Here is a 26,656-nt window from a genome sequence, read left to right as displayed (position 1 = left end):
TTCAATACTTTAACTATAGTGCACAGTATCCTGGGTTCCAGGCCCATCACTGCTTTATATTTTAATACTGAGCAGACCAGACTGCTTAAGGGCCAGTTAAGCAAATATGAGCATGTTGGCTTTTGTTCAGCTAAGCCCTACATAGACCAGGCTTATCCGACATTGTTCAATATTCACCAACATTGCTGGACGTTGCCCAATATTGCTCAACATTGACCACAGTTGTGCTAGTTGGTGTATGTGATTTTGTTTGCATATACTACATGGTGGTAAATGCTGTTTAGCACTGCTTTATATTGCTTAACACATGGCAATCATGCCTCAGGTGGTTCTGCAGGGCTGCCTATGTCGGATGCACATACTACACTCCCTGTACATGTTTGAAAGCAGGTAGTGTCAACTTAGGCATCACTTTTACTATATGTGCAAGTCAGAGAGTGGTATCATTTCCAGAGTTCCTACTGAGCCAGTGTATGTGCTATGCGTTGCCTCTTTGCCAAGGCCAAAGTATACCGGGCACACCTCCTTCTGCCTACTGGGGCAGGGTCAGGTTGTTCCTCCTCCGAGTCACGCTCTGCCTGTGATGGCCTTGGCAATGGTGGGGGCTGTCTGGCCAAGGCCTATGCTGGTCCTGCTGCAGCTGTTTTCACAGGATCATATTATGTAGCATAGCACATACCATGACAATTTGGGTACATGTAGTTGGTGAGTACTGCAAGGCTCCACCAGATGTGTCCAGGAACCGGAACCGTGACTTGAGCAGCCCAAACACATGCTCGATTACATTACGTGTTTGTGAGTGTGCCTCATTATGGCATTCCTGTTCAGGTGTGTGTGCATTTCTGATGGGTGTCATCAGCCACGGCTCCAGTGCATAGCCAGCATCCCCCACTAGGTGACCATGTGGGATGTCCCCATTGGCAAATGTCTGATACAGCTGCGTCAGATGCCAGATATGGGAATCATGGTAGCTTCCAGGGCAGCCAGCACACACATTCAGTATTATGCCCTGGGCATCACACACGACCTGACAGTTGATGGAGGGGAAGCCCTTGCGGTTGAAGTAGACCCTACCCCGCTCGCCGGATGGTGCTTTGATGCATATGTGCGTGCAGTCTATTGCACCCACTACCTCAGGGTATTCCACTATTTGCTGGAAGAGATGCATATTGCTGGCCAATACCTCATGGGAACTGGGGAAATATACATGATCACTGACATGTGCTGACATGGCATCCAGGAACTGGTGCAGTACCCTGGATATTGATGCCTGTGATATCCCCATCATATCACCGGTTGGTCTCTGGAAGGTACCTGTTGCTAATATTCTTAGGCCAACACATACCTCGGTTTCCACTGGGATGGGTTCCCCTCTGTTGATTCTGTGTGTGAGGCGTGGCCTGCACAGCTCAACAATTTGCTGCAGGAGGTCTCTGTCCACTCTATAGTGCTCCACTATCTCCAGCTCATGTAGCCCCTGGTAGGTTACCCTGGGCCTGTACACTCTTCTCCGTCTCCTCACTGTGGGATGTCCAGCAGCATTTCTATTGTCACCACCCTCAGCATGTTGCATATGTCGCCTCATAACATCAATGGCAGCCCCTAAAATTTCTTTGTCTCAGTACAGCTTTTTCAGTTTTCACTTCTATTAGCTTACTGCAGTGTCTGTTGTGAGAAACATAATGGACTGTTGTTTGCAGAGTTTTAAGTGCTAGGCTGGGCTGGGCTAGTGTACTGCCTGTGTAATTGCCTGATTCTGATTGTTTTCACCTGCTAGCTCTGCTAGTACTCCCTGGTAGCTTCCTACTATTTGTTGTGCTTCCTTTTTCCTTTCTGTTTCCTCGGGGGTGGGGGGGCATCGCTGCGCACACAAGCGCAAACACACTCACAGCAGCTCACACGTGCACACACATGCTTACATGGACTAAAACTTGCTTATTCGGGTTAAAACGTGCACACACCAGTGCAAACGCGCTTACAACTCTTTAAACAGTCTTATACATGCTTACTCCAGCTTAAATGCGTGCACTCACGCTTACACGTGTGCACTCTGTCTTACTTGGGTTTACAGGCACGCACACGTGCGCATGCCCACTCAGCAAGAAACTTTGGTGTTATCCACGGCATACACCTTCCATTTCTTGCCTTTATCTAGCCTACCTGTTGACACACCTCTTTCCATGATGCGTAAATGACAGCTGACACATGCCACTCTGCTCCAATGAGTTTCACTTCTTTCATACATACCCCACTCGTGATGTCACCTATCTTTTACTCTGTTACTCCCCTTATCCTACTCCTACACTCCACTGACTGTGCTCATTTGCTATGTAAACTTGCGATTCACTATCCTAACCCTCCTTTGCATAGGATTGCCTACTAATGCTTGGTTACATCTCTTAAACTGAGCTTCCCCCCTTAGCAACCTCTACTCGGTGGCCATGTTGTCTTCAGCCTGCCATTCCTTTGCATTGTACATTAACAATTTAAATAAGATCCACATTTGTGGGTTTTAATTTTTAGTTTTCTGGTTTTTAGAGCGCAGCCCATTTGCGCGGTGCTGCGCTGCACTTAAACATCGGAAATCGGAGAAAAAAAAACAAATTATTTTTTTTCATATTGCATTGGGAAACATTGCCAATGGCCATATATTTGGCCAGTGGCATGCTTCCTGCACTGGATGCAACCTTTATTTGGGGCTGTCATGGCTCCGTTTTGCTATTTGCAGAATGATACTCAGTTGTCAACTGAGTACATTTCTGCAAATAACACTGCTCTTACTCGGACAGATTCAGGTTTCCTGAATCGCAATTCTACCTTATTTGCATGCCTTTCGCTTGCAATTGAGGTAATTTGCATATCCCAGCCCTGTCTGTGTAAGAGCCGTTTTAGGAGCTCTCTTGCATGCCCCTGCAGGCTGTTCCTGGATCGCTCGTCGGACATGATGGCTGCATGGAGTCTTACTCTACTCTTAGACTCCGTGCAAGCCATCGTGAATCCAGCTCATCTTAATAAGATCAGATAATGGTAGTAGAAGTAGCTAACTTAAACTCGTCCTAAGTCAAAAAATAAAAAAATATATAATTTGAAATATTATTCAGAATTACTAAGTATTCAAAAGTAATGCAAGCAGGGTAGGCAGTTTGTTTCAGGTTGAAAATTATTCATTAAGTACACAGACAAGTGATCCAAATAAAACAAAAATAACAGAATAATACTTTCCTCACAAGCTTTCTAACCATATATATACTCTTTTATCAGATAAGGGAGTAGTTTATTCTGCTGTGAAACACAATGTATTGGTATATATGTTAAATTCACATCTCTTCTTCCATCTTCCATTATCTGATCTGATTAATACACAGTGACTAACTAGATATATATGGATTGAAAATCTTCCACACACACATGTTTCGTACACTGTATTCTTTTTGAACCCATTATACTTTTTTACTGGGTTGTTTGAGACTTCAAAGATACCACTGAGATTACTTGTTTTTTGGCTTCATAAAATAGCCAAACATTTGGCACGTGTTCACCATGTCCACAAAGTAATAAGTGGCAATGGTCAATAACTGCAACAAATGCAAAACATATCTTCAAAATATATAAATAAATTAAATAAAGCAGGACCAAAAGATACTTCTCAGACAACTTTTTTTTTTAAGTTTTCTGTGGAGTACATTTTGGTCCTGCTTCATTTTGTTTATTGGTTTGTTCACCATAATTTGGTTTGGTATATCTTCAAAATATAATATGGAAATATGAAGGTGGAAAGGAGGTGGCCAATCTGGGCCCACATCAGGGAAAAGTAGAACAAGGTAAGTTGACACACTTCAAATGCATATGTACAGCACACGGGTTGCTGTACAAGCTAACCCAAAAATGTATGTCTCATAGGCAGAATGATTGCTGATGTCCCCAGAAATGGCCATGTACAAATTACACATATGTGTAATCAGCATTGCCAGCACAGGGCAGACAACACCACATCATGCCAGTGAGACATTATGAGAGCTGTCATCCAAAACACATGGGAAGTGTTTATAGGCAATTGTTGCAGCACTAGCTGCAAGTTAACTGCCACATTGCATGGACAGCTGAATGTGGGAGGAAAGTGTGCTATGTTAATCTGTGTCATGCACACATTGAAACATAATTAAATTTCACACAATAACGGGTCTATATCACAACATCGAACTTACAAAAGTTTGATTGTTGTAATATCGAACCCTTATGTCCGAAACCCAACAAAACCGAAAGCACAGAACAGAGATTTTTTTCCCAGGTTTCCCAGGGAATAAAATCGCTGTTCTGTGACAAAAAAAATAAATAAATAAATAAATAACCTTAAACTTAAACTGAACTGATAAAGGAAAAATTGTAGCGTGACCTTGGAGTTGGTATATTTAAAAAGCGGGGTGTGTGGGGAGTGCAGCCCCCCCCCATGTGGGAATGCAGGGAGGCATGCCCCCCTGCTTACAACCCTCAGGTACATTCCTTTTGCTTTTATGTATTTATTTTTTTACAAAGTATGACAACTTCGAACTTATGGTTTTGACCATATCACGTTCTAAGTTGTCATACTTCGACTATGTAATATAGACCCATCTGCCACACTTAATTACTAGGAGTTATTCTTGATAAAAATCTTACATTTGACCTTCATAGGTTCATAGGTAGGTACTAGGCTATCTGCCCGAAGGCATTTATAAGCCTAGCCAGAATGTGTTTGCTTTCGCTGGCCCCTTAGATTAGTTCCCTGTGCCTCTGTCCAGCAGAGCCACTGAAGTGATCCCCGAGGTAAACTTTCTGTCTTTCATCCACTCGTCAATGTTTCTTTTGAAGAGTGTTAGTGAGGACCTCTGCCTAATGTAGATTGGGATCTTCTTCCAAAGCATGGGAAGTCTCTGGGGCAGGAATCTATCCCTCCAGCACATCCTATTTATTGTTGTGGTGAGGTTTAGATCCTTAGAGCGTGTGGCTTGAGGGGATAAGGTTTTCTTTAGGTGGAGCATGTCCATCAATTCTGGGTTAGACATGGCCTTGTATATCAGGCAGAGATCACCTTTGAGTAGGCAGCATGAAACCGAGTACAGCTGTAATTTCTTCAGTTGAGCTGCATAGGGCATCTGTTTGAGGCCAATGATCCTCTTGGTGAGGTACTTCTGTGGTCTTTCCAGCTGTTGCAGGTGTCTTGTAAGGTACATCCCAAATGAGGCATTGTACTCTATGATGGGTCTGATGAGTGATGAGTAGAGGGGCACAATGACCTCTTTTGATCTGGATGCGAACCCTTTTGTGATTAGGTGGGCCACACAGAAGGATTTTCTAACCACTTTGGCAATGTGATGATTAAAGGTAAGATTACTATCTACTTGGGTCCCCAGATCCCTTATTATGTCTTCCGTATTTAGGGGACTACCACCTGTGTGGTAGTTTGTGGGTACTTTGTTTTTTCCAAAGGGGATGACTATGCACTTTTTGGCATTTAGCTTGAGGCCATGATTTTGACACCAGGTATCCATCTCAGTGAGACCCTTTTGGAGGATGTCTGTGTCAGCTGGAGAGGCAGTTATAGCCCCTAGTTTGCAGTCGTCTGCGAACGTGGTCAGCCATAGTCCTCCTGTGCTTGCCTGTACCTCTGTGAAGTATATGTCAAACAGGAGGGGGTCCTAGGACTGAGCCCTGGGGAATGCCACTTGTAACCGGTTTAGAGTTGGACCTAGCTCCTGCAACTCTCACCATGTGGGTTCTGTCCATGAGCCAGTTGTCAACCCATCTTGTGATGTAGGGATTTATGTTCAGGCTGGTAAGCTTGACTATAATACCAGAATGGGGAATGGTATCAAAGGCCTTTGTGAGGTCTAGGTAGGCTATGTGTACCACCTTTCCCTCGTCTATAGCCTTGGTAACTGTCTCAAAGAAGTCCACCATGTTTAGGAGGCATGATCTGCCCTTAACAAAGCCGAACTGGATAGGGTCCAGTGTTTGGATGTTCCCAATGTCTCTGTTAATGATTTCCATGATGATGCGCTCCATAGCCTTGCAGACCAAGCTAGTCAGGCTTATAGGGCAATAGTTCCTGGGGTCTGTTGTGGCTCCACCTTTGTGGAGTGGAATAACCATTGCTGTGCACCACTCTATGGCTACGTAGCCTGTGGACAGGCTGTGTTTGAACGGTGTGTTTAGGTGAGGGGTTAGTTCATCTTTGAGCTCATGTAGGACACAGCCTGGGACACCATCCGGTCCCATTGATGCTGTGTTTTTGGCATTGGAGAGGGCTATTTTAACCTGAGTGTCTGTGATTTCAGGGACTCTACATTCTTCTGGGATGGTTATGGGCCCTTTTGGGGTGAGAGGGGGGTGAAGTTTGCACTGAACCTGTCTGCCAGGATGTTGGCGATATCGGTCAGTTCAGTGTATTTTGTGCCATTCTGCACTAACTCCGAGCAGATCTGAGCATTGCCACTTAGATTCTTGATATAGCTAAAGAATGCCTTGTGGTTATCTTTGGCGTCCTTGGCAATTTTTCTTTCAAAGCTCGCCTTGGATGATTTTATGAGGGATCATAGTTTCTTGCTGGTACTGATCAGGGATGTCTTCCCTTCTTGGGATTTTACTCTTTTCTGTACTAGTTTTCTCCTTCTATTGTATAGCTTGTTTATGGCAGGAGTCCACCAGACCGGTTTCCTTTTCTTGGAGGAGCGAGTCCTGGTTTTGCTTGGGATGGCATGATCCATGCATTCTTGTAGGTGCCCGTAGAATGCATTAGTAAAGGATTTTGCAGCTTGGACAGAGTTATCCTTCAGCATGGGGGCTTTGAAACTTTCCACCTCAGTCTTAAGTAATGTGAAGTTTATTTTAAAAAAGTTTTTCACTGTGGTTTTCTTGTCCAGGGGTGGGGGCGGAATGTGGATATCCAAAGTGATTTTTTTTATGGCGAGATCTAACCAGCGAGGGGTTGACCTCTGGTGTGGAACATCGGTTGCCCATGTTGGTGATGACCAGGTCCAATATGTTGTCACCTCTGGTGTGAGTGCTGATCAGTTGAACCAGGGTGTTTGAGTTTATAAATTCTAGGAAATTTTGGGCAAGGGAGTTAGTACTTGATTAGTTCTCCAAGTTAATGCTTGGGTAATTGAATTCACCCAGTATTAGGGTGTTTGGTAGGACCTTTATGTTTCCCAGTGTTTCAAGAAACGTGGAATGGGGGTCCTGGGACATGGTGGGTGATCTGTAGCAAGCTACAATTTGAATTGCAGTTTTGCCTGTTGTTAGTTGCACGTGGATGATCTCTGAAGCATCGTGCTGTGCCACTAACCTGGAGGTGTGGGTATCCTTGATGAATATGGATATGACCCACCTTTTGTATTCCGGTTTGGGTTCTGTGGCTGAAATGTATGTTATGAGTTGTAGCCTGGTAGTGTTGGGGTGCTCTCTGGAGCCTTAAACCAGGTTTCTGTTATTGCACATATATCAATTTTCTCCATACTGAGGAGTGCCTCGAGTGTGTGCATTTTGAGGTTTAGACTCCTGGCATTGAGTAGCATTACCCTCAGTTTTTTGTTACTTGTGCTATTTACGGTGGTGGTTTTGTCTTTTGAGCCTTGCCTAAAAAAGGCACTATGGGGTGGCAAGAGCCTTGGCCAGTATTTGAAAGCCTAAGGGTGACAGATGCAAGCCGTCTCTAGTGAAGCAGCATGGCTTGTCAAGCATGTCATCCCAGGCAGACAGGCACCCAATCCCCTTTGAATAACACCAGAAACTTAGCCAATTGTTGAAATCGAGAATTTTTTCTTTATACCATGGTAACATTCTTGGTGAGGGCAGGATGCCACTCAGGGTCAGGGTCATACCAGCCTGGGCTACGTGATCAGATAGCTCTTCCATGTCTCTTTTCATGTAGTCCAGGGAGGTACGGCTCAGGTCATTCACACCATCATGGATAATGACAGAGTCATATTTATACTTGTTCTGGAGTGACCCGAGTGCTTGTGTTATGTGGCAGATCCTGGCACCCGACAGGCAGCTAACAGTAACCTTCTCCTTATTCAGCCTAGTGAGTGGGATGTCAGTGTTCCTGACTATAGAGTCACCTATTACTAGTATGTTGGGTATGTTATTTTGGCTTAAGGGCTGTGATTGTATGGCACACTGGTTTTGTGAGGTATGTGTTTCATGGTTCATGTTGGGGGGGTGGAGGTTGCTTGGATATTTGCTTTGGAGGTCTCTGTTTGTTTTGCAGATTTTTATTTAGAGCCTCCGAGTATGTTTTGATGTATTTATGTGTGTTTTTTTTCCAGTGCAACTTTAATGGGTCTATGTGAGACTGGTGGTGTGATGCAAGTATTTCCATTCTCCTCTTGACTGTCTGATCCAGTCTTGGGTTGAGAGAGCTTAGCCTCCAGTTTGGCTGTATAATTGCATCTTTCACATGTATTAGTGTTTGGTGGTAGGAGGAGGGGGTTATCTGTGTACATGAGGCAGTTGTGACATTGCCTCAAAATGCCCAGATTCACTAGTTGGACTAGAGAGTACACCTGAAACTGCCCTTTGGACATGCCTGGATAGGTACAGTGAATTGTTTTACTGGATGGTTGGTAAGGTCAAATAGAGAGCCTTGTCCTTCTGTACAGTACAGGAAGGTCTAGTGCTAGAGTTTATAAGTGCTTGCTATAAGTTTTGAGCAAGTGTCAAGCTGAGAAATGAATGGCTTGAGTACTTAAGTTGAAAGTTTGTCTAGTTCCGAGGGAAAACTTGAAGAGGAGACTTTGTGGAGTCGGGAATAGTTTTGCCCTAGCTAACCTGTGTGCAAAACTGAGCAAATATGGTATTTATAGCAGGGAAATAAAAGCAATAGAAATTTGCCCAAAATGGCCAATAAACTACTAATTTCTGGCCTGAAACCACTCCTCCAGTGACAGATAGGCTGCTCGAAGCTCCCCTCTCTCACAGGTGAACAGAGAACTTCCTTCTATCCAAGTAAGGTATGGGCAAACACAGAGATATATATTTATATATATATATATATATATATATATATATATATATATATATATATGTGTATATATATTAGAAAATAAAGCAGATACACTCAGAAAAACACTTTAAATGCACAGAAAAGGATACTTATTGTTATCTAGATCAGAGTTGTAGTCAAAGCCCTTAGTACTAAAGTAGGAAGAAACACAAATACAGTAAAAGCAGATGAATAAAGTGCAATTTATATATATATATATATATATATATATATATATATATATATATATATATATATATATATATATGTGTGTGTGTATATATATATATATATATATATATATATAAATGGAAAACAAACTGATTTAAACAAGTTACCCAAATAATCAGAAAAAAAGCTCAAAACTGAGCCCTGTTCCAGCAGTCTTCAATCAGACCGGTTCTAAATGTACACCCCTGCTTACTAGGGTGGAGGGGAAACTTCTCCAAAAAAGATGGCCTGGATCAGTGCTCAAGTTATACAAACATAGCTAGATTCAGCAGGCCTGAATCTGGTCTATGCTACAGCAACAAGCCACACCAATTTCAGAAAGAAACAGTTCAAATAAGCAGGCACAATAAGCCTGTGACCAGAAATTCCCATCTCAGAAGGGCAGAATCCAGCCTCTCCTCCCACAAGAGTGCAGACCACAAAGCTTCTTAATGTAGAATAACTGGCCTGAAGCCCAAGTGCTTAAGCCAGAACTAATACACATTTAGAATAGCAGACACTGGGCCTTCAATCAGAAATTCACAGCTTAGAAGGATGTAAGCTACCTGTCCTGCCACGGCAGACCACAAACCTTCTTAATGTAAAACAGCCTGTATGAAGCCCAAGTGCTTAAACCAAAAGACTTAGAATAACAGCTACAGTTTAATCAGGCTACTATCAAGCAGTAATAAATGCAACAGAATAGATAAAATTGAGTACTTTTAAGAAAAGCAAAATAAAGTAGGAGGAAAGACAAATACAGTAAAAGCAAATGAATATAAAAAAAAGCAAAGCATAAACTATGCACCCTCTACAGACATAAATACTACCTTAACCATGCTACTAAGCATACTCTTGCCACTACCTTTCTACTGCCTTCTCTACTGTATGGGGCTCCATTCCTTGCCAATATCCAGTCCTCCCTAAAATCCGAGCTTGAGTCCTGTTATAACAAGGTTGCCACATTTGCAACCAAATGCACAGTACTCTTTCCATCATTGCACCTCCCTAAAGTCACTCAACTGGCTCAAACTTCCACATTATCTAACCTACCTGCAGCTAACCACAGCACACAAAATCATCTACAAACCCTCAGACTGCCCATCCCTCAATTCCATCTTAACCTACTACCATCTAAACAGGCCACTTAGATCTGAAAATCAATTTCTTCTGCAAGCTGACAAACCTAAACTCCCAGCTGTTGATATGCTTTATTCTTTCTCCATTAACAAGCTATGACATTCTCTCTCACTAGCTATCAGAACCTCTAACACCATCTCTTCCTTCAAAAAAATCTCTGTGGCAATACCTCTCCACCCTTTGGTAATGGCGAAGTCTCAATTCTCATCCATCCATAACCTGACTCCCCAGACCCTAAGTTATACTCACCTTAATTTACATCCTGACATGTACAATTTTTCCTTTATCACTTCTTAGGACATATACAATATATCTTTCTGCCTATTTTCTATCTTTGCTTTACTATCTATCTATGCCTTCACTATTGCTTTTACTCTACACCTTGCACTAAAACATATACAATGTATCTTTTTGCCTGTTCTCTATCTATGCCTTCACTATTGCTATCACTCTACACCCTGCACTGCAACATATACAATGTATCTTTTTGCCTGTTCTCTATCTTTGCCTTCATTATTGCTGTAACTCTACACCCTGCACTAGAACATATACAATGTATCTTTCTGCCTGTTCTCTATCTTTGCCTTCATTATTGCTGTAACTCTACACCCTACACTAGAACATATACAATGTATCTTTCTGCCTGTTCTCTATCTTTGCCTTCATTATTGCTGTAACTCTACACCCTGCACTAGAACATATACAATGTATCTTTCTGCCTGTTCTCTATCTTTGCCTTCATTATTGCTGTAACTCTACACCCTGCACTAGAACATATACAATGTATCTTTCTGCCTGTTCTCTATCTTTGCCTTCATTATTGCTGTAACTCTACACCCTGCACTAAAACATATACAATGTATGTTTTTTCCTGTTCTCTAGCTATGCCTTCACTATTGTTATCACTCTTCATCCTGCACTAGAACATATACAATGTATCTTTTTGCCTGCTCTCTATCTTTTCCTTCATTATTGCTGTAACTACACCCTGCACTACAACATATACAATGTATCTTTTCTCCTGTTCTGTATATTTGCCTTCATTATTGCTCTAACTCTACACCCTGCACTAGAACATATACAATGTATCTTTTTGCCTGTTCTCTATCTTTTCCTTCATTATTGCTGTAACTACACCCTGCACTACAACATATACAGTGTATCTTTTCTCCTGTTCTGTATATTTGCCTTCATTATTGCTGTAACTCTACACCCTGCACTAGAACATATACAATGTATCTTTTTGCCTGTTCTGTATCTTTGCCTTCATTATTGCTGTAACTCTACACCCTGCACTAGAACATATACAATGTATCTTTTTGCCTGTTCTCTATCTTTGCCTTCACTATTGCTATCACTCTGCACCCTGCACTATTGTGCTGCTTATACTCTCACAACATCCTGTAAATACTGCTAAATGACTGCTCTTATCACCATAATATCTCTAAATGAATAATGATATGATCACTTGATTAGGATGCAACTCATAACTGTATAAATCTTTACATATCTTATGTTTACACACATTCTTTACTGGCTGTTTTTGTTAATGCTACTTGTATCTACTGTTTTTGAATTTTATGTACTGTTATACTAACTGCCATGTGGAGCTTTTCTCCCCAGACCACCACTGAAAATGGGTTCTTTTGGCACAGTGGACTTTCCAAGTAAACAAATAAACAAATGCCAATAAATAAATAAATAATACATAAATTACGTGTGGTGAAAATGGTACTCAAAGATGGGTGCACATTCGGTGCTCTGGTGGTGCTGCGGTAGAGTTGTCGCCTCACAGTAAGACGTCCTGTTCAATTCTCAGCTAAAGCGTCTTCTATGTGGAGACATGCGTGAATGGGCATACCTTCGTTGAAGGTTGTGCGTCAGGCCTGGCAAGTCGGTATGTAAAAATCTACTGCCAATCATTAGTGGACTGGAGTTCCGCTGTGGCGACCCCAAACCAGGAAAAGCCAAAAGATACAACTTTCAATTATACCAGAGTCAGAGGTAGCTGATAAGGTAAACTGGCACCTGCTAACATTTCTGTTTAGTGCAATATTAAATCTGTTAACCTTATTCATACCCAAAGGTACCTGTTTTAGACTTACTTTTTATTGAAAATGTGTACTTTAAGATAAATAGTTGTAACTTTCTGTAGTGATGTTTAATTAACCTTTATACATACAGGTGTTGCCGTTTTTGTTAAGAACATGCAGTAATTTCCCACATGCTGTTGTATAGACAGATTTACATACCAAAAGTGAACAGTGCATAAAGACAGATTTATAGATCATCCATATGTCTTCGAGTAATTCTGTACACTGTAGTGGAAGTCTAGAAAGCCACAAATTCTGACATTATCTATACATACTATGTTCTTTTGCTGTCACATATATGTCTTCATTGATGTTCCTAAACAAAAGTGTTAATACTATGTTCTTTTGCTGTTATGGATATTTCTTCATTGATGGTTCTTAACAAAATTCTTAGAACTACTGGCTCAATATACAATGGATCTGTACTCTCTGTGGCCTGCTTACAGAACTTGAGGTTTTCTAATGATTCCTCTAATTTGTTCAATTGTTAGTTTGCATCGTATTTTAATGTGAAATGCATGTAGATTATTGTATCATGATGCTGTTGTCTTTTGAACTCTATTCATCAGATATGTAGTGTTAGGGGTTCTAATCTCTAAAACTATCACAAGTTATGTTGACTTTACAGCTATTTATGCAGGCATTGTTCTTACTTTTTATACATCACATTAGTATTTGTGAAAGACAGTGTTTGATAGACATTTGTATTGCACAGGAATGTATACTCTTCATAGTGACATATGTTGTCCATATAATCATCTGCATAACTGGGCAACCACAGGAATATGATCATATGCATATCACTGTCTTTCAGATGCCAAACAGATGTAGGGGTGACAATTTCTCCCCACAGGAAAATGAAAACATACTAAATGCTCTGCAGCAACATGTAAAGACACTCCTTGGACATGCAGGGAATACAGTTTGAAGAAGTGAAGTGTGGACTGACATCATCAACATGATTAATGTGGTTGGAGGTCACAATAGATCCTATGAGGGCTGTCAACAAGGCTGCTTGGACATGATCCTCCGTGCAGCCAACAGGTTATAATGGGGTTCCTATCACGTCATCAAACTTTTACAAGTTCGAACCACATATGGTCAAGACCATATGTTCGAATTTGTAAAAGTTCGAGCGTGTGAATGGAAATCTTCATAGGCAGAGGTTTCCATTCACTTCAATGTGGTGCAATCTCGGAGTTGGTATATTTAAGTAATGGGCATGTGGGGGTGCAGGGGAGCTTTCCCCCCTGCCTACAGCAGTTTATTTTGTTGTCCATTGTGTTTTTTTTTTTTTAGGTAGCTGAAGTTATGTAACTTCAAACATAATGGTTTGACCATTAGGTGTTCAATGTTACGTAACTATGTGATATAGACCTGTTATAATGATATAAGAGATTGATGGATTCCACCTGTGGTGGGCCAGCATTCACAACTCCCATTGACATCACAATATTTCTGGAATCCTTGCATGCAGCAAGAGAGGAGTGATACATACCCAAGGGTTGGCTAGAAGCAGGAATTCCAGGCCAATCATGTACGCTTTGCTTTGCATGACATGGCTGACTATAGAGTAAATTATTGCATATTGCTGTTGCATGCATATTCATGTATTGTTATTTTGGATTTACAGCAGCAGAATTGAACCATGCACACATATTCACACAGGGTGATGATGATGAATGTAAGTGTAATGACATGTACTCATACAACTGCAGTAGAGACAGAACAGTGCAAGCAACATGGGTAATGCTGTTTTCATTAATATTCAAAGGTCCACCTGCTTCTGGACAACTCCAGAGAACAGCAGATGAGTTTTTCCATACTGTGTTACTGTGGCCACTACCTGTTATTGCCTCAGCTTCATGTCATGGTATTGCTGTTTACTGTCATATTGATATTTCCATAACATTGTACGCTACAGGCACATCCAGTGGGGGTCCAAGCCATGCAGGTGCAAGTGCAGACAGACTAGGTGGGTTCCCACAACAGGTTCATGGTTTGCATCAATGTGTAGAACACATGTGATACATAACATTAATGTCACTGGTTTTCAACATAAGGGCATGCAGACAACAGGTGCAATGTCCATCACGTGCGTAGCTGCAGCTTTTGTTACTGAGTTGTATTTGTAATGCTGTCAGTATTCTGTTGCCTGCCTGCACACATGACTGTGCTGCCTTTCTCTTTACTTTGCCACTGCAGCATCCACAGTACAACACACAAACTCAAAACAGCAGGAGTCTGTCAGTATTATGTTATTAACTATCTCTCGTACATGTTATTGCTGTTACTACTGTTGCTGTCATCCATTAATACTGTGTTCTTCTTCCCATTCCTAGGCCAGACTGCATCATCCTCATCAAATGCATAAACAAGTGGTAAGTCTATGTAATATCTGCTGTATGTTGTAATGCTGTTCAAATGGTTCATACTGGCAATGATGTGATTAATAATGCTGTCTTTTTCCCCTACAATAGTTGAAGTTCACCCCTATTCTACAGCACTGTCTTCCCAGGAGGATTTGTCAGGTTCATAAGTTCATAAGTATTTACTAGGCTAATGACCACAAGGGCCTTTTTAAGCCTAGCCATGCATCGCAAATCTCTGAGTTCTGATATCCTTGGTAAGTGTAAGCATGGGCCTGGGAGATGAACCATTTACAGGTTATCCGTGTCCATTAGAGACATAGGTGCCAAACCAGGGATGAATTTCCAGTTTCCCAACCAATTCTCCAAGTTGCACTTGATTTGGGTTATGGAGGAACTCTGCTTCACATGGATGGAGAGCCTGTTCCATAGATGGGAAGTCTCTGGATACATACCTATCTCTCCAGCAGGTCCTATTTATGTGTGTTTTGTCTGTATTTATCATATATGTCATGAATGTTGGCTATGTAACTTAATTGCCTACTCCCTGTTATGTAGATTCCATGAGCCATACACAGAAAAGACCTCATGGTAAGTTTTTATTATCTATAACATTGCGGTGAGTTATATGTGTCATATGTCTGCAATTATATCCAGCATGTGATGTAAGCATGTTGTCCAAATCTGTGTTATCTGTCTCTTAGCACATCAACAATCAATATTCTCCAATAGCCTGTCCAGAGATCTGGTACGGGATCTGATGTGTCTCAGTATGGTAGCATTTCCCCCGGCACACAGGACAGTGACATATTGATGCAGTCCAGACAAGATGATGACAGTCATGTGGATGCAGATATAGCATTAGATGTGAAGGAAACTTGTTTGGTCATTCTGACCATGAGGAGACACTGGATGGCAACCAGGATGAGGCCAGTGAAAAACAGACCCAAGCTGAGACTGCTACTGATGTTGACACTTCCCTAAAACACATTGATACTGGCCGTCACAGTAGACATATGTGTGCACATGCTGTGCATGGTCCAGTGTCAGAGGGTGTCTGCCTTCTCCTATAAGCAAATTAACATTCCCAGCAACATCATGGATCAGATATCTGTACACTTGCCCATGCACACCAGTTGCATTGCTGCATGAAGGACAGTAGTGCAGACATGGTGAGATAATGGCATCATTGGCTGCACAAAATGAAAGTATGCTATCTGTGGCACTGTTAGTAGAAACCTTGGCCTCTATAGTACTACAGCAGTGTCATAGTAGAAGCAGGGTTCTGCGTGTCCTGACTGTGCTTAGCCAATTGCAACACAGAAGAGGCAGGCTACTTCTCAGCAGAACCAACCCTGCCTATTGTGCATCAGTGTCTATGTTCCAATGTGCTCACACTTTCACTGCTGACCCATCTGTTGTGGTTCCACCAATCATGACCAGTCATGCAGCAGTCACTCTCCTTCAACACAACATGGTTACCCTATCAGTCTGCATTGTACAGCAACCTGGGTCAAGTGTTTTTGTACATTGTAGAGGCGGACCAGACCACAAAGTGAGCCATCTGTGATGGAACCCTAGACTGCATTAGAGTAACACAGACAATAATTTCAATTAGTCTGGTAGTGTCATTTTCACCCAGTAGTGATGATGATTGCAGTGCAGAACACTGACAATGTCATCTGTCTGTGTTCGTTGACAAGTCTGATGCCATAAGAGTCTGACAGTTTTACTAAACATAGCTGCCTCCATTTATTACATTACTTTAGACATACTTTACAGTGATGTCTTTGGCTTGTGATGTTAAAAGTTCTACATTATGTGGTGCATTGTTTACCTGTTTGTAACTTTTTATAGTGGAAAGATAGGAATGTGTTGCACTGATGTGTGTTCTTTAATGTTTGCCGTACAATGATACAACAATCTGAGAATGTATGCATGTCTATGTCAGTTGTGCCCAAGCTGATGATCCCTGGAGTGCGACAGATTTGTATATCTTCATAATGTTATATATTATGGTTATGGTATTATGTCTGCTTGTCAGTGTGTACATCTAGTGTGTATTCACCATTAGATGCAATCTGTGCTGCTGTGGTGGGGCAACACCTGAACATCAATATTTAAACTGTTTACTCATGTGTGTCTGGCTTGTCATGACTCAAACGTGTGAGTTAGATGCTGCTGTGTTGCTTGGGCCTGAACTTGTGGTCACACCCTATGTTTATTACACCTATGACTTCTGCCCCCTGCATCCTCCTGCTCCTCCTCTGATACCTCTGGGATGTCCTCTTCAGACATCTGGGGGTTTTAGGGTATTTCACTCATACATGCAACTGGCAATTCACCATATGGTCTGGTTAGCATGTTGTTCAGCATGGGGCACATTTTAATCATCTGTGTTGCCTTCTCAGGTATCTCCTGCAGTGCATCCCCAGATGAGTCCAGACATCTGAATATAGCTTTCTGTACACCAAGCACACACACAGTATGTGGTATTTCTGGTTGTTGCATGTCCTCTATTGTAGGCCTCATCTGCAGGGTTGGATCGTTCATTGTATGGAGTCATAAGCCGTGGCTGAAGCAGGTACCCACAGTCACCTGTTATGTGAATAAAAACACATTTGGTCAGCATAGATATTGCTGGGAGGGATATTGTTGGGAGGGGTATCCTGAGCTTACATCCTAGCTGTGCTCTTTACTTGCATGGTAGTAGTTCCCTCATGTATTTCAACTTGCTGAAATACTGCCTTCATTCCACTTTCCTTCCATAAGGCAGCATCAAGGACACTTCCAGGGTGTGCTGCCATGATGTTTGTTATGCTGCCATCTGCTAAGACACAATCTGGTTGTTCAGGGATGGTCAGACTTTTCTGTTTATGTATCTGTCTACTTCAGGATGTACTGATGTCTTGCAGGGTATGTGTATGCCATCTATTGCACCGAGTACATGGAGGAAGTTTGCAGTCCTATAAAACTTGTGCATTATAGTTCTCCACTCCATGGGGCTGGATGGCAAGTGTATGTAGTATATCACATTGTTGCACATTGCTGCCAAGAATTTTGCCAGGATATTGCTGACAGCTGTCTGTAACACTCCCACAGCATCCTCAAATTCTCTGAAATGTCCTAGATGCAAGTATACCCAGGCTGTGACACACTTTGGTTTCAAGAAGGATGGGATTTCCTCTCAGGGTCTGCACAGACATGTGGGGCAAAAATGTTGCAGACAGTCTGCACCAGTTAGCTGTCTAGCTTGAACCTGTCAGCTATTTGCTGCTCAGACAACTGGTTTAGTAGCATTCTTGCTCTGAACTTCTAGGGTTACAGCCACATCCTCACTCATGGCTTGTATCGCTGCAGCCTGTTGCAGTTCATTAACTGCAGGTTGCATTTTTATGTTCTTTTTTAGTATTGTTTTGGAATTCAGCAGAATCTGTAGCAGTAGCTTCTGTTCCTTGAGGTCTATATAGCATATGCGAAGGATCTCAGAAAGAGAGTTGGAGTTTGTCATATTTAAGTTAAGTTGGGCACACAGACAGACATGCATGGAATCTGTAATTATTCTACACTAATAATAATTAATAATTATTAATAACATTAATAATAATATCATTAATAATAACGAATAAGATTAATAATAATTAATAATTAAGTAATAACGATCAATAATAATAATTATTAATAATCATATTACTGATAATATTAATAATAATTAATAGCTAAGTAGTTGCAGTGCTTTCAGTGTGTTTTCTGACATCATGTCCTCATCTGGTGTGCTGAAATTTTCCTTTGGCATGTTGCATTGTTCAAAAATACCTTCTATGAACTTTACAGAATCAATTAACTACATCAGATGAAACAACTTTGGTAAAATCCACTTATAAACTAAATTTAAACTAGTCACATGACAGCTGAGACCTGAAGGCATAGCAAACAAGACTACTTTATATATATATATATATATATATATATATATATATATATATATATATATATAAATGTGTGTGTGTGTGTGTGTGTGTGTGTGTGTGTGTGTGTGTGTGTGTATAGGTCTACTTCATAACACTGAAATTTCATAATGTTGAATTTCATAACACTGAGACCATAACATTGAAAATTCAAAACATTGAAAACCTGAAACATTAAAAACTCAGAACATTGAAAGTGTTCTTCTTAACATTGAAAACTACATTGCACAAGGAAATAAGACCCCCCCCCACCTACAACAACACCTAACTAATAAACATACTTTCTACTATGTTTCTGCTGGGGGGCAAGCCCTCCTGCACCCCCCACACTCCCCATAAATTAAATATACCAACTCCAAGATCGCACTACAGTGGAAAAAAAGTTAATTTTCTAACCTCACACTGTATGTATGTGAGGTTGGGAAATTAACTTTTATCCACTGTAGTGCGATCTTGGAGTTGGAATATTTAATTTATGGATGGTGTTGGGGGCAGAGCCCCCCACATGGGGGGTGCAGGGGGGCTTGCCCCCCCTGCAGAAATGTAGTAGAAAGTGTGTTTGTTAGTTAGGTGTTGTTATATGCATTGTAGTTTTCAGTATTATGAAGCACACTTTCAATGTTCTGAGTTTTCAGTGTTTTGGGTTTTCAGGGTTTTGGGATTTAGATCTTAATGTTATGAAACTCAATGTTTTGAAATTTCAAAGTTATGAAGCAGACCCATATATATATATATGTGTGTGTGTGTGTGTGTGTGTGTGTGTGTGTGTGTGTGTGTGTGTGTGTGTGTGTGTGTGTGTGTGTGTATGTGTAGGAAAAACAGACTATTTAAGGAGCAATTCTGAAGCACATCAGTGATATAAGACTTAAGAACTTTAAGAATATGCTCTCTAACCACATTTATGACAACTCCGATCATCAGTTCTTTTTCATGGCATTACAAGTAACTAAGGAAAGCAGTAGAGGGGGAGACATTAACCTTAAGAATGAACAAAATGAAATTAAATGGATTGTATAGTTACAAGCTTATTTGCTTCCAGGACTTAATGCCAATTTACCATTGAAACCAGCACTTAAAGGAAGGAGATTAAAAAGAAGATGTTGATTGGTCAATAATACGGCAGTATCACTGAAATGAATGTTTGATTGGTCCTTAGTCATTCATTCATACATTCAATATAGACACACCTCCGTAACTAAGTTTTTGAAGGAGGAGACTATCTCATATCTTTTGATTGGTCAATCTTTTAATTGAATGTGTAATCTGAATTTGAATTACATACTTAATTCCATTACGTTTTGGAAATGGTAGATCTGAAGAAGGGTTGGTAATATCCGAAAGCACTTATCACTTGTTTTATTTTCTGTTTTATTATTTTTATTAAAGTTTTGTTGCATGTTTTACGGACTGGTGACGGCATCAGTTTGCTGTTTGTTTTGGTTTTATATCTATATATATATATATATATATATATATATATATATATATATATATATATATATATATATATATATATATATATATATATATATATGTATATGGATTCACTTTATAAGCTCGAAATTCTGAAATCTCGAATTACAGAATCTCGAGCCCATAAAGTAGAAAATCCAACTACCCGAAACTACACAATCACGAAGCCCTAAATCCCGAAACTGCAAAACGTTTAAATTCAAACTCCAAACACTTTCAAACACCATTACAACACACACGCACACAACTAAATAAGCACACACACCTACCCTTATGATATGCAGGGGGCAAGCCTCCCTGCACCTCCCAAGTGGGGTGCTGTGCCCCCCATACCCCCCCTACTTAAATATTCTAACTCCAAGGTCGCACTACATGCACACAGACACAAAACACCACCACACAAACTACATTCCTCTCGCACACACACATCACAGTAAGAACACACACTAACACACACTACAGCCCCTAACCAACAACCATAAACATAAACACTTACCTGAATTCATGAACACAGCCCGACACCAGGACTGCTAATTCAAAATCTCCCGCATTCGAGATTTTGAATTTCACGCTTCTGGGGTTGCGATCGTCTGATCCTTCCACTTTATGAACTCGAGATACTGAAATTCGAGATTTCATTACTTCGAGCTTATAAAGTGTTCCTATAAATATATATATATATATATATATATATATATATATATATATATATAAATATATATATATATATATATATAAAATATATATATATATATATATGTATATATATATATATATATATATATATATATATATATATATATATATATATATATATATATATATATCTATATATATATCTGTGTGTGTGTGTGTGTGTGTGTGTGTGTGTGTGTGTGTGTAAAGGGTAAGAAATACAATTGCTTTTTCTATCTATTCATTGCTTTTAACTTCAATAAACAACTAATACTGAGGTCTGCTCATTCAACTCTGGCCAGGTACCAGCATTCAGTATTAATTGCCAGTATAGCTTCCGTTTTTCAAACATTAAAGTCTAGGGTGTACCTCGCTCACCGTAGCAAGTTTTTCAATAATAACAAATTTAAAAACATGCCCTGGGTGTTCCCTATTGAGTTTAGCAAGAACATTATTCTCCATATTCTTTTTTCTCAAAAAACGTTTTTATTTTTCAAATACATTTGAATGAATTCCATAGTATTTATACATAACATCTTAAATAACTATGTACAGTATTTACATTAGCCTGACACTATAACAGATCTTAATGTATACAGTTACTTTATAAGTATGTCCAATCCATTATCAGAGTGTCTGATCAATTATTGCATATTGTCAGTCAACGATAAGACTTTTCCCCAAGGGTTGTTGATAAATGGCTTTGGATAAATTCTTAGTTCTTTCATTTTCATTTCCAAAAATGCTGTGGTCTTCAGTAGGCTGTAGAAGTCTTCCAAAGTTGGTATTGTGCTTGTATTCCATCCTCTTGTTATACATTTCCTTGGAATTGCAAGTGTAGTTCATACTAGATACATTCAACCTATTCAAATGAGGACCTTCGTTCACATTTAATAACACAAGAGCTTTCTCCCTATTCTTTTCGATATCATAAATATGTTAACCAGAAAAAACGAATACCAACGATAAATACAAAACCAGGAACTGTTGTAGTCAAAGTAGCAACCCAAACAAAGTTGAAAGTAAATTTAATGTAAAGCGCTTTTCATTTGTACGATGTGCAAACTTCTTCAGACAAAATGTTAAAACTCAGTAACACTTATAAATATATACAGATTTGGTTAATTGATCAATCACAAAACCACTTCACCATCTTCTTAAAGGCATAGAGAGTAACCGATTAATTACTCTCACGAAGAATGTATACATTCTTACAAATAAAATTTAACTTAAAAATTAACCTCATAACAACAAACGTTACAAACAATGTGTGTAAAATAAATAATAATAAAACATATATAAAAAAACTAGCTTAAAAAATAACATAACCTACAATATAACAAACAATTGATTCGTATATACATACTGGGCTGATAATATATCAACTGCACATCACCTCTTTAAGCTTTTTAATTTCAAAATATCATAAATATGTTGATAAATCCTGTCCCTGTGTTTACGCTCAATTTTCCCAATATAATTTCCAGGACAATGTTGGAAAATTGCCACACAAACAATGCTTGTAGTCTGGCAATTATAAGCACCTTGGACACTAAAAACAAAATCCTTAACACCAAACTGTTCACAAACTAAAATAAAACTGCAAATTGAGCATCAGCAGCACTTATTCATTTCATGCAGCTGATGGTTTTTATTAATAGTTGTAAAATCAAAACTTTCAATGATATTCTTCAAATTCTGACCTTTCTTATATATCACATGCAGTTTTTCAACCACTTTTTTTAATCAGTCTATCTTCATTTAAAATTACCCAGTTCTAATTACCCAGTTATTTTCAATAATTTATTTTACAATATAAATGTCAACATTAGATGCAATCATGAAGGAACTCTTAAAAATGAGTATATGATCAGTGGGAACAGTGCTGGAGATGCTAGTATGAAGCAAACTTGCATTAGAAACATTCACCACATCATTTAAATGTGCAGGTTCAGCAGGGTGCAATAGTGGTACATAAAAATGCCTACCTCTCTTATTGATCACTTCATACATCAGACCATCCACAGAGGTACTTGGGTAATCTCTAGTAAGGAATATGCTTTTTATGGTTTCACATTCATCAAAAAAAGTGTTCAAAAATAGTGACCATATGAGCAGCTCTAACAAACTGTTCCTTTACAACTGCACGTTTTTGGGTGTATGGGTATGAGCTAGTATAATGCAAGTATGCATTAGAAAAGGATGGTTTCCTGTATGTTTATGAGACAACCATCCTATTCTGAATGTCCTTCATAAGCCATATATCAAGACATGCTATATTTACATCAGAGTTGTATCTGCAAATAGCCCACCACATACTGATCCCATTGCAACCCCTGTGAATTGTAAATAGTATTTTCCTTCAAACATCAGGAAGTTATTTTGTAGTACCATTTCAAGTAATACTTCATAGGTATTTATCTTATCTTCTGGAACACCTTTTTTCAAAGAACTCAGTAAACCACTGCAAACCCACTTCATGTGGGATGCTAATGTACAAATCCTTAATAGCTATAGTTTAAAAATATAATTTTCTTTAAATACCAGTTTGTTTATTTTATCTAAAAAGTTGCATAAATCTACAGATCTGAGTTAAAACCCTTTAAGATTTTTTTATCTAAAAACTTAGCACAAAGATGGGTGATAGAACCTCTAGCATCGATTATTGGCCTCATAGTAGGTTGATGCATGTCCTTATGTATTTTTGGAACCCTGAAAATCATATCTACTATGGGATCCATAACATTCAGAAAATTAAACTCATTCAGATCAAATTGATGCTGTATAAACATATTGTTTAAATCATGTTTAATATTTCTGTAAGATATATTTAATTCATTTAAAGATATGTGTAAATAACTGTCATCGGATTAAAGTTTAAACAATCTTTTCAGTGTAGCTGTCCTTGTCCATTCCTTTTTTCTTTTTTTTTTCCAAAAAAAATAAATTTTATTAAAATTTGAATAAAGAAATGAATTACATAAAATGTTCCATTTTTAACAATAATAAAAAAAAAAGAAAAAACAATCATTCTATGTCTAACTAACAACATAACTACCTACAAATGACGTTCACATAAATATCAAACAAATTATAGGCTTGTTCATATACAATCAATACTTTTCTAGCAAGTCTGATAGATTTTTCCACGTATTAATTCTAGACATATTTCTATTAGTTCTTGACTTAATGGTCAGAAGTTCCAGACTACAGATCCTTGTCCATTCCTAAATATAAAGCAAGATTTGTACTTAAGTGTATATTGATAGCAGTGAAATTTTATCCTCTCACTTTACTGGTTTATGTACTTTTGTATTCTTAGCATCACACATTCCTTGAGTTTTATTCACTGTCACTTGTTATCTTAATTATGGTGTAGTTGTAGTGATATTATTCAACCCAGGCTAAGACTGAAATTGATTAGATTTGACCAATGCTCTACCCTGGTTAAAAAAATCATTAAATTAATTAAAATGCCTCTTTTAAGCTTCAATCCTGCCCACTCTGTCAGAAGTAGAATGCATGGATAATAGTCACTTAATTCAGTCTGTTATAGTGGCTGAAAAGATAGTCAAAAGAACACTTAGGGCTTCCCCTCTTCCTCTGAGCAGAACAAACTCAGATTTTGTTATAGTAAGTAAGAGGTGCAGATGGCATAATCCCCTGCTAGGGAAATCTGGGTAGGTTGCTTCCTTCATAAAACTGTTGTCAACTTTTTGTCTTTCTGTGCCTTTATTGAATGGAACTGTTTTTTTCCCCCTTTTTTTACTTTAGGACAGTTTCCTATCTATGTCAACAATTTAATATAATCAGGAATGCCTGTTTGGGATATAAAATTTCAGACAAACCATATCTGCTAGCTTTCTCCTGTTAATTTCACTTTTAGCACCAGTCATAGAACCACTTAAAGATGAATGGTCTGGAGCTTTGGAAAATGATAAAAGAAAGCGAAAAGCTGCCTGATTAGATGAAAAAAAACAGCTTGGTATTCTGGGTCCATATTTATTACTTTATCCAATATATATGTAATTGTTTTAACATACAGTCATAGGGCAAGAACTTTGTATTATGGCAAAAACATGAAAACCATAGAAGGTGGGACATTATAACTTACCTCTGACATTTCTGATACATGAGCACAATGACAAATGTTTTCACCAGACTCAAAGCAATGACCAGGCGAATGACATTCATGTTGAAATATTGAGTTGATGATAAGTCTGAAGGTGTTTTTTCTTTTTCTGTGAAATCAGAAAACCTTTAATATAGGATCTGAAAAATTGTAAAAATATGTACTGATACATGGCTAGATATTATATATGAGCATATTTTATTTCTAGTTTTTTCAGATTCACCAACACTTAACTTCCCCAAAACTGAACTTACAAAAGCATTGTTTCTGAAAGAAGACTTCTTTGTTGATATAATCATCTCTAAAGTTGTTGTATCATAAGGGTTGGGGCATTTCCACCATGCTCCAGCCACAGTGGTTAGAGAGCATTGGAACAGTTATACCCACATGGTATCATATAGCCATAGTGGCTTACAGTCAGAAAAACTGTGATCTGTAAGTCAAGTTTGCTGATGCTAGATCTGATGAACACATATTACAACATTAAAAAAAACACCAGAGCAGTGTATGCCAACTCAGAATCACTGGCTCAATAGGTTGCACATGCATTGTTAATGTTGGAAAATACTGGGGGTTAAAATTCTACATTAGGCGCTTTGGTTTATTTTCCAGTATTGACTGTAGTATAGCAGGGGGGTGAGGGGGGTGCTGCATTACTAAGGTCCCATCTTTTGGATGAGATTTTAAACTGAAGTTCCAACTTCCTAAATTAGTGGTATCTCATTTGAATGGAAAAATTCCCCATGAGACTTATCGAAAAGATTAGGGACTCTATGTTAAAAATACACAAATTAAAAATATTTAAATGTCCTTTTACATTTATGCATCTTCATAGCTATTCTTAGGAAAGAAAACAAAATTCTTGTACCAAAAATAAAACAGATTATAGCTCTGTTCTTTTCAGCTCTTCTGTTATTGCACATAGTTAATTCCATGCCAAGTTGTCCAGAAACTGGCTGCTTACAGCCTCTTCCCCCATACCTTTCCCCACAACTACAGCTTTATATTTTTAGGATATTTCGCTGGTGTCCTAGCCAAATTATACCTTATCTATAGGAATATAATCTCAGGTTTCCCATGAAAATAGGCCACATTGACTGAGTTAAACTAAACCGTCAAAGGCAAGTAAATATGGAAATAAATAAATAGATAAAAATAAGTACACTTTAACCATATGAAAACAAATAAATATAATTTCATTATAACCATAGTTTGGTAAACTGCTGGAAATAAGCTTGCATTTATAGTCAAGCTGCATGCTGCACAGCACGTACTCTATAATTAGGTGCCGTACACAGGGTGAGGAAGATTCATACATGCTGCACAGCAAGTACTCATATAATTAGGTGCCGTACACAGGATGAGGAAGATTCATACATGCTGTACAGAAAGTACTCGTATAATTAGGTGCCATGCACAGGGTGAGGAAGATTCATACATGCTGCACAGCAAGTACTCGTATAATTAGGTGCCATACACAGGGTGAGGAAGATTCATACATGCTGCACAGCAAGTACTCGTATAATTAGGTGCCGTACACAGGGTGAGGAAGATTCATACATGCTGTACAGAAA

General features: G+C 39.0%; 1 protein-coding gene across 1 annotated transcript in view; it reads right to left on the bottom strand.

Moving 5' to 3' along the window:
- The window catches only part of LOC122799557, a 120,191-nt gene that overhangs the window by 45,820 nt on the left and 47,715 nt on the right, over nucleotides 1-26,656 (bottom strand). Inside the window, exon 3 of the mRNA XM_044068691.1 lies at nucleotides 25,065-25,191. Coding sequence (XP_043924626.1) covers nucleotides 25,065-25,191 — 127 coding nt within the window. The remainder of the gene's footprint in view (nucleotides 1-25,064; nucleotides 25,192-26,656) is intronic.

Source organism: Protopterus annectens, chromosome 4.part0, assembly GCF_019279795.1.
Source record: "Protopterus annectens isolate FY-2018-M chromosome 4.part0, PAN1.0, whole genome shotgun sequence".
Taxonomy (NCBI): domain Eukaryota; kingdom Metazoa; phylum Chordata; order Ceratodontiformes; family Protopteridae; genus Protopterus; species Protopterus annectens.
The sequence above is the reverse complement of the archived record's forward strand: the minus strand, read 5'-3'. Positions and strand labels throughout refer to the sequence as shown.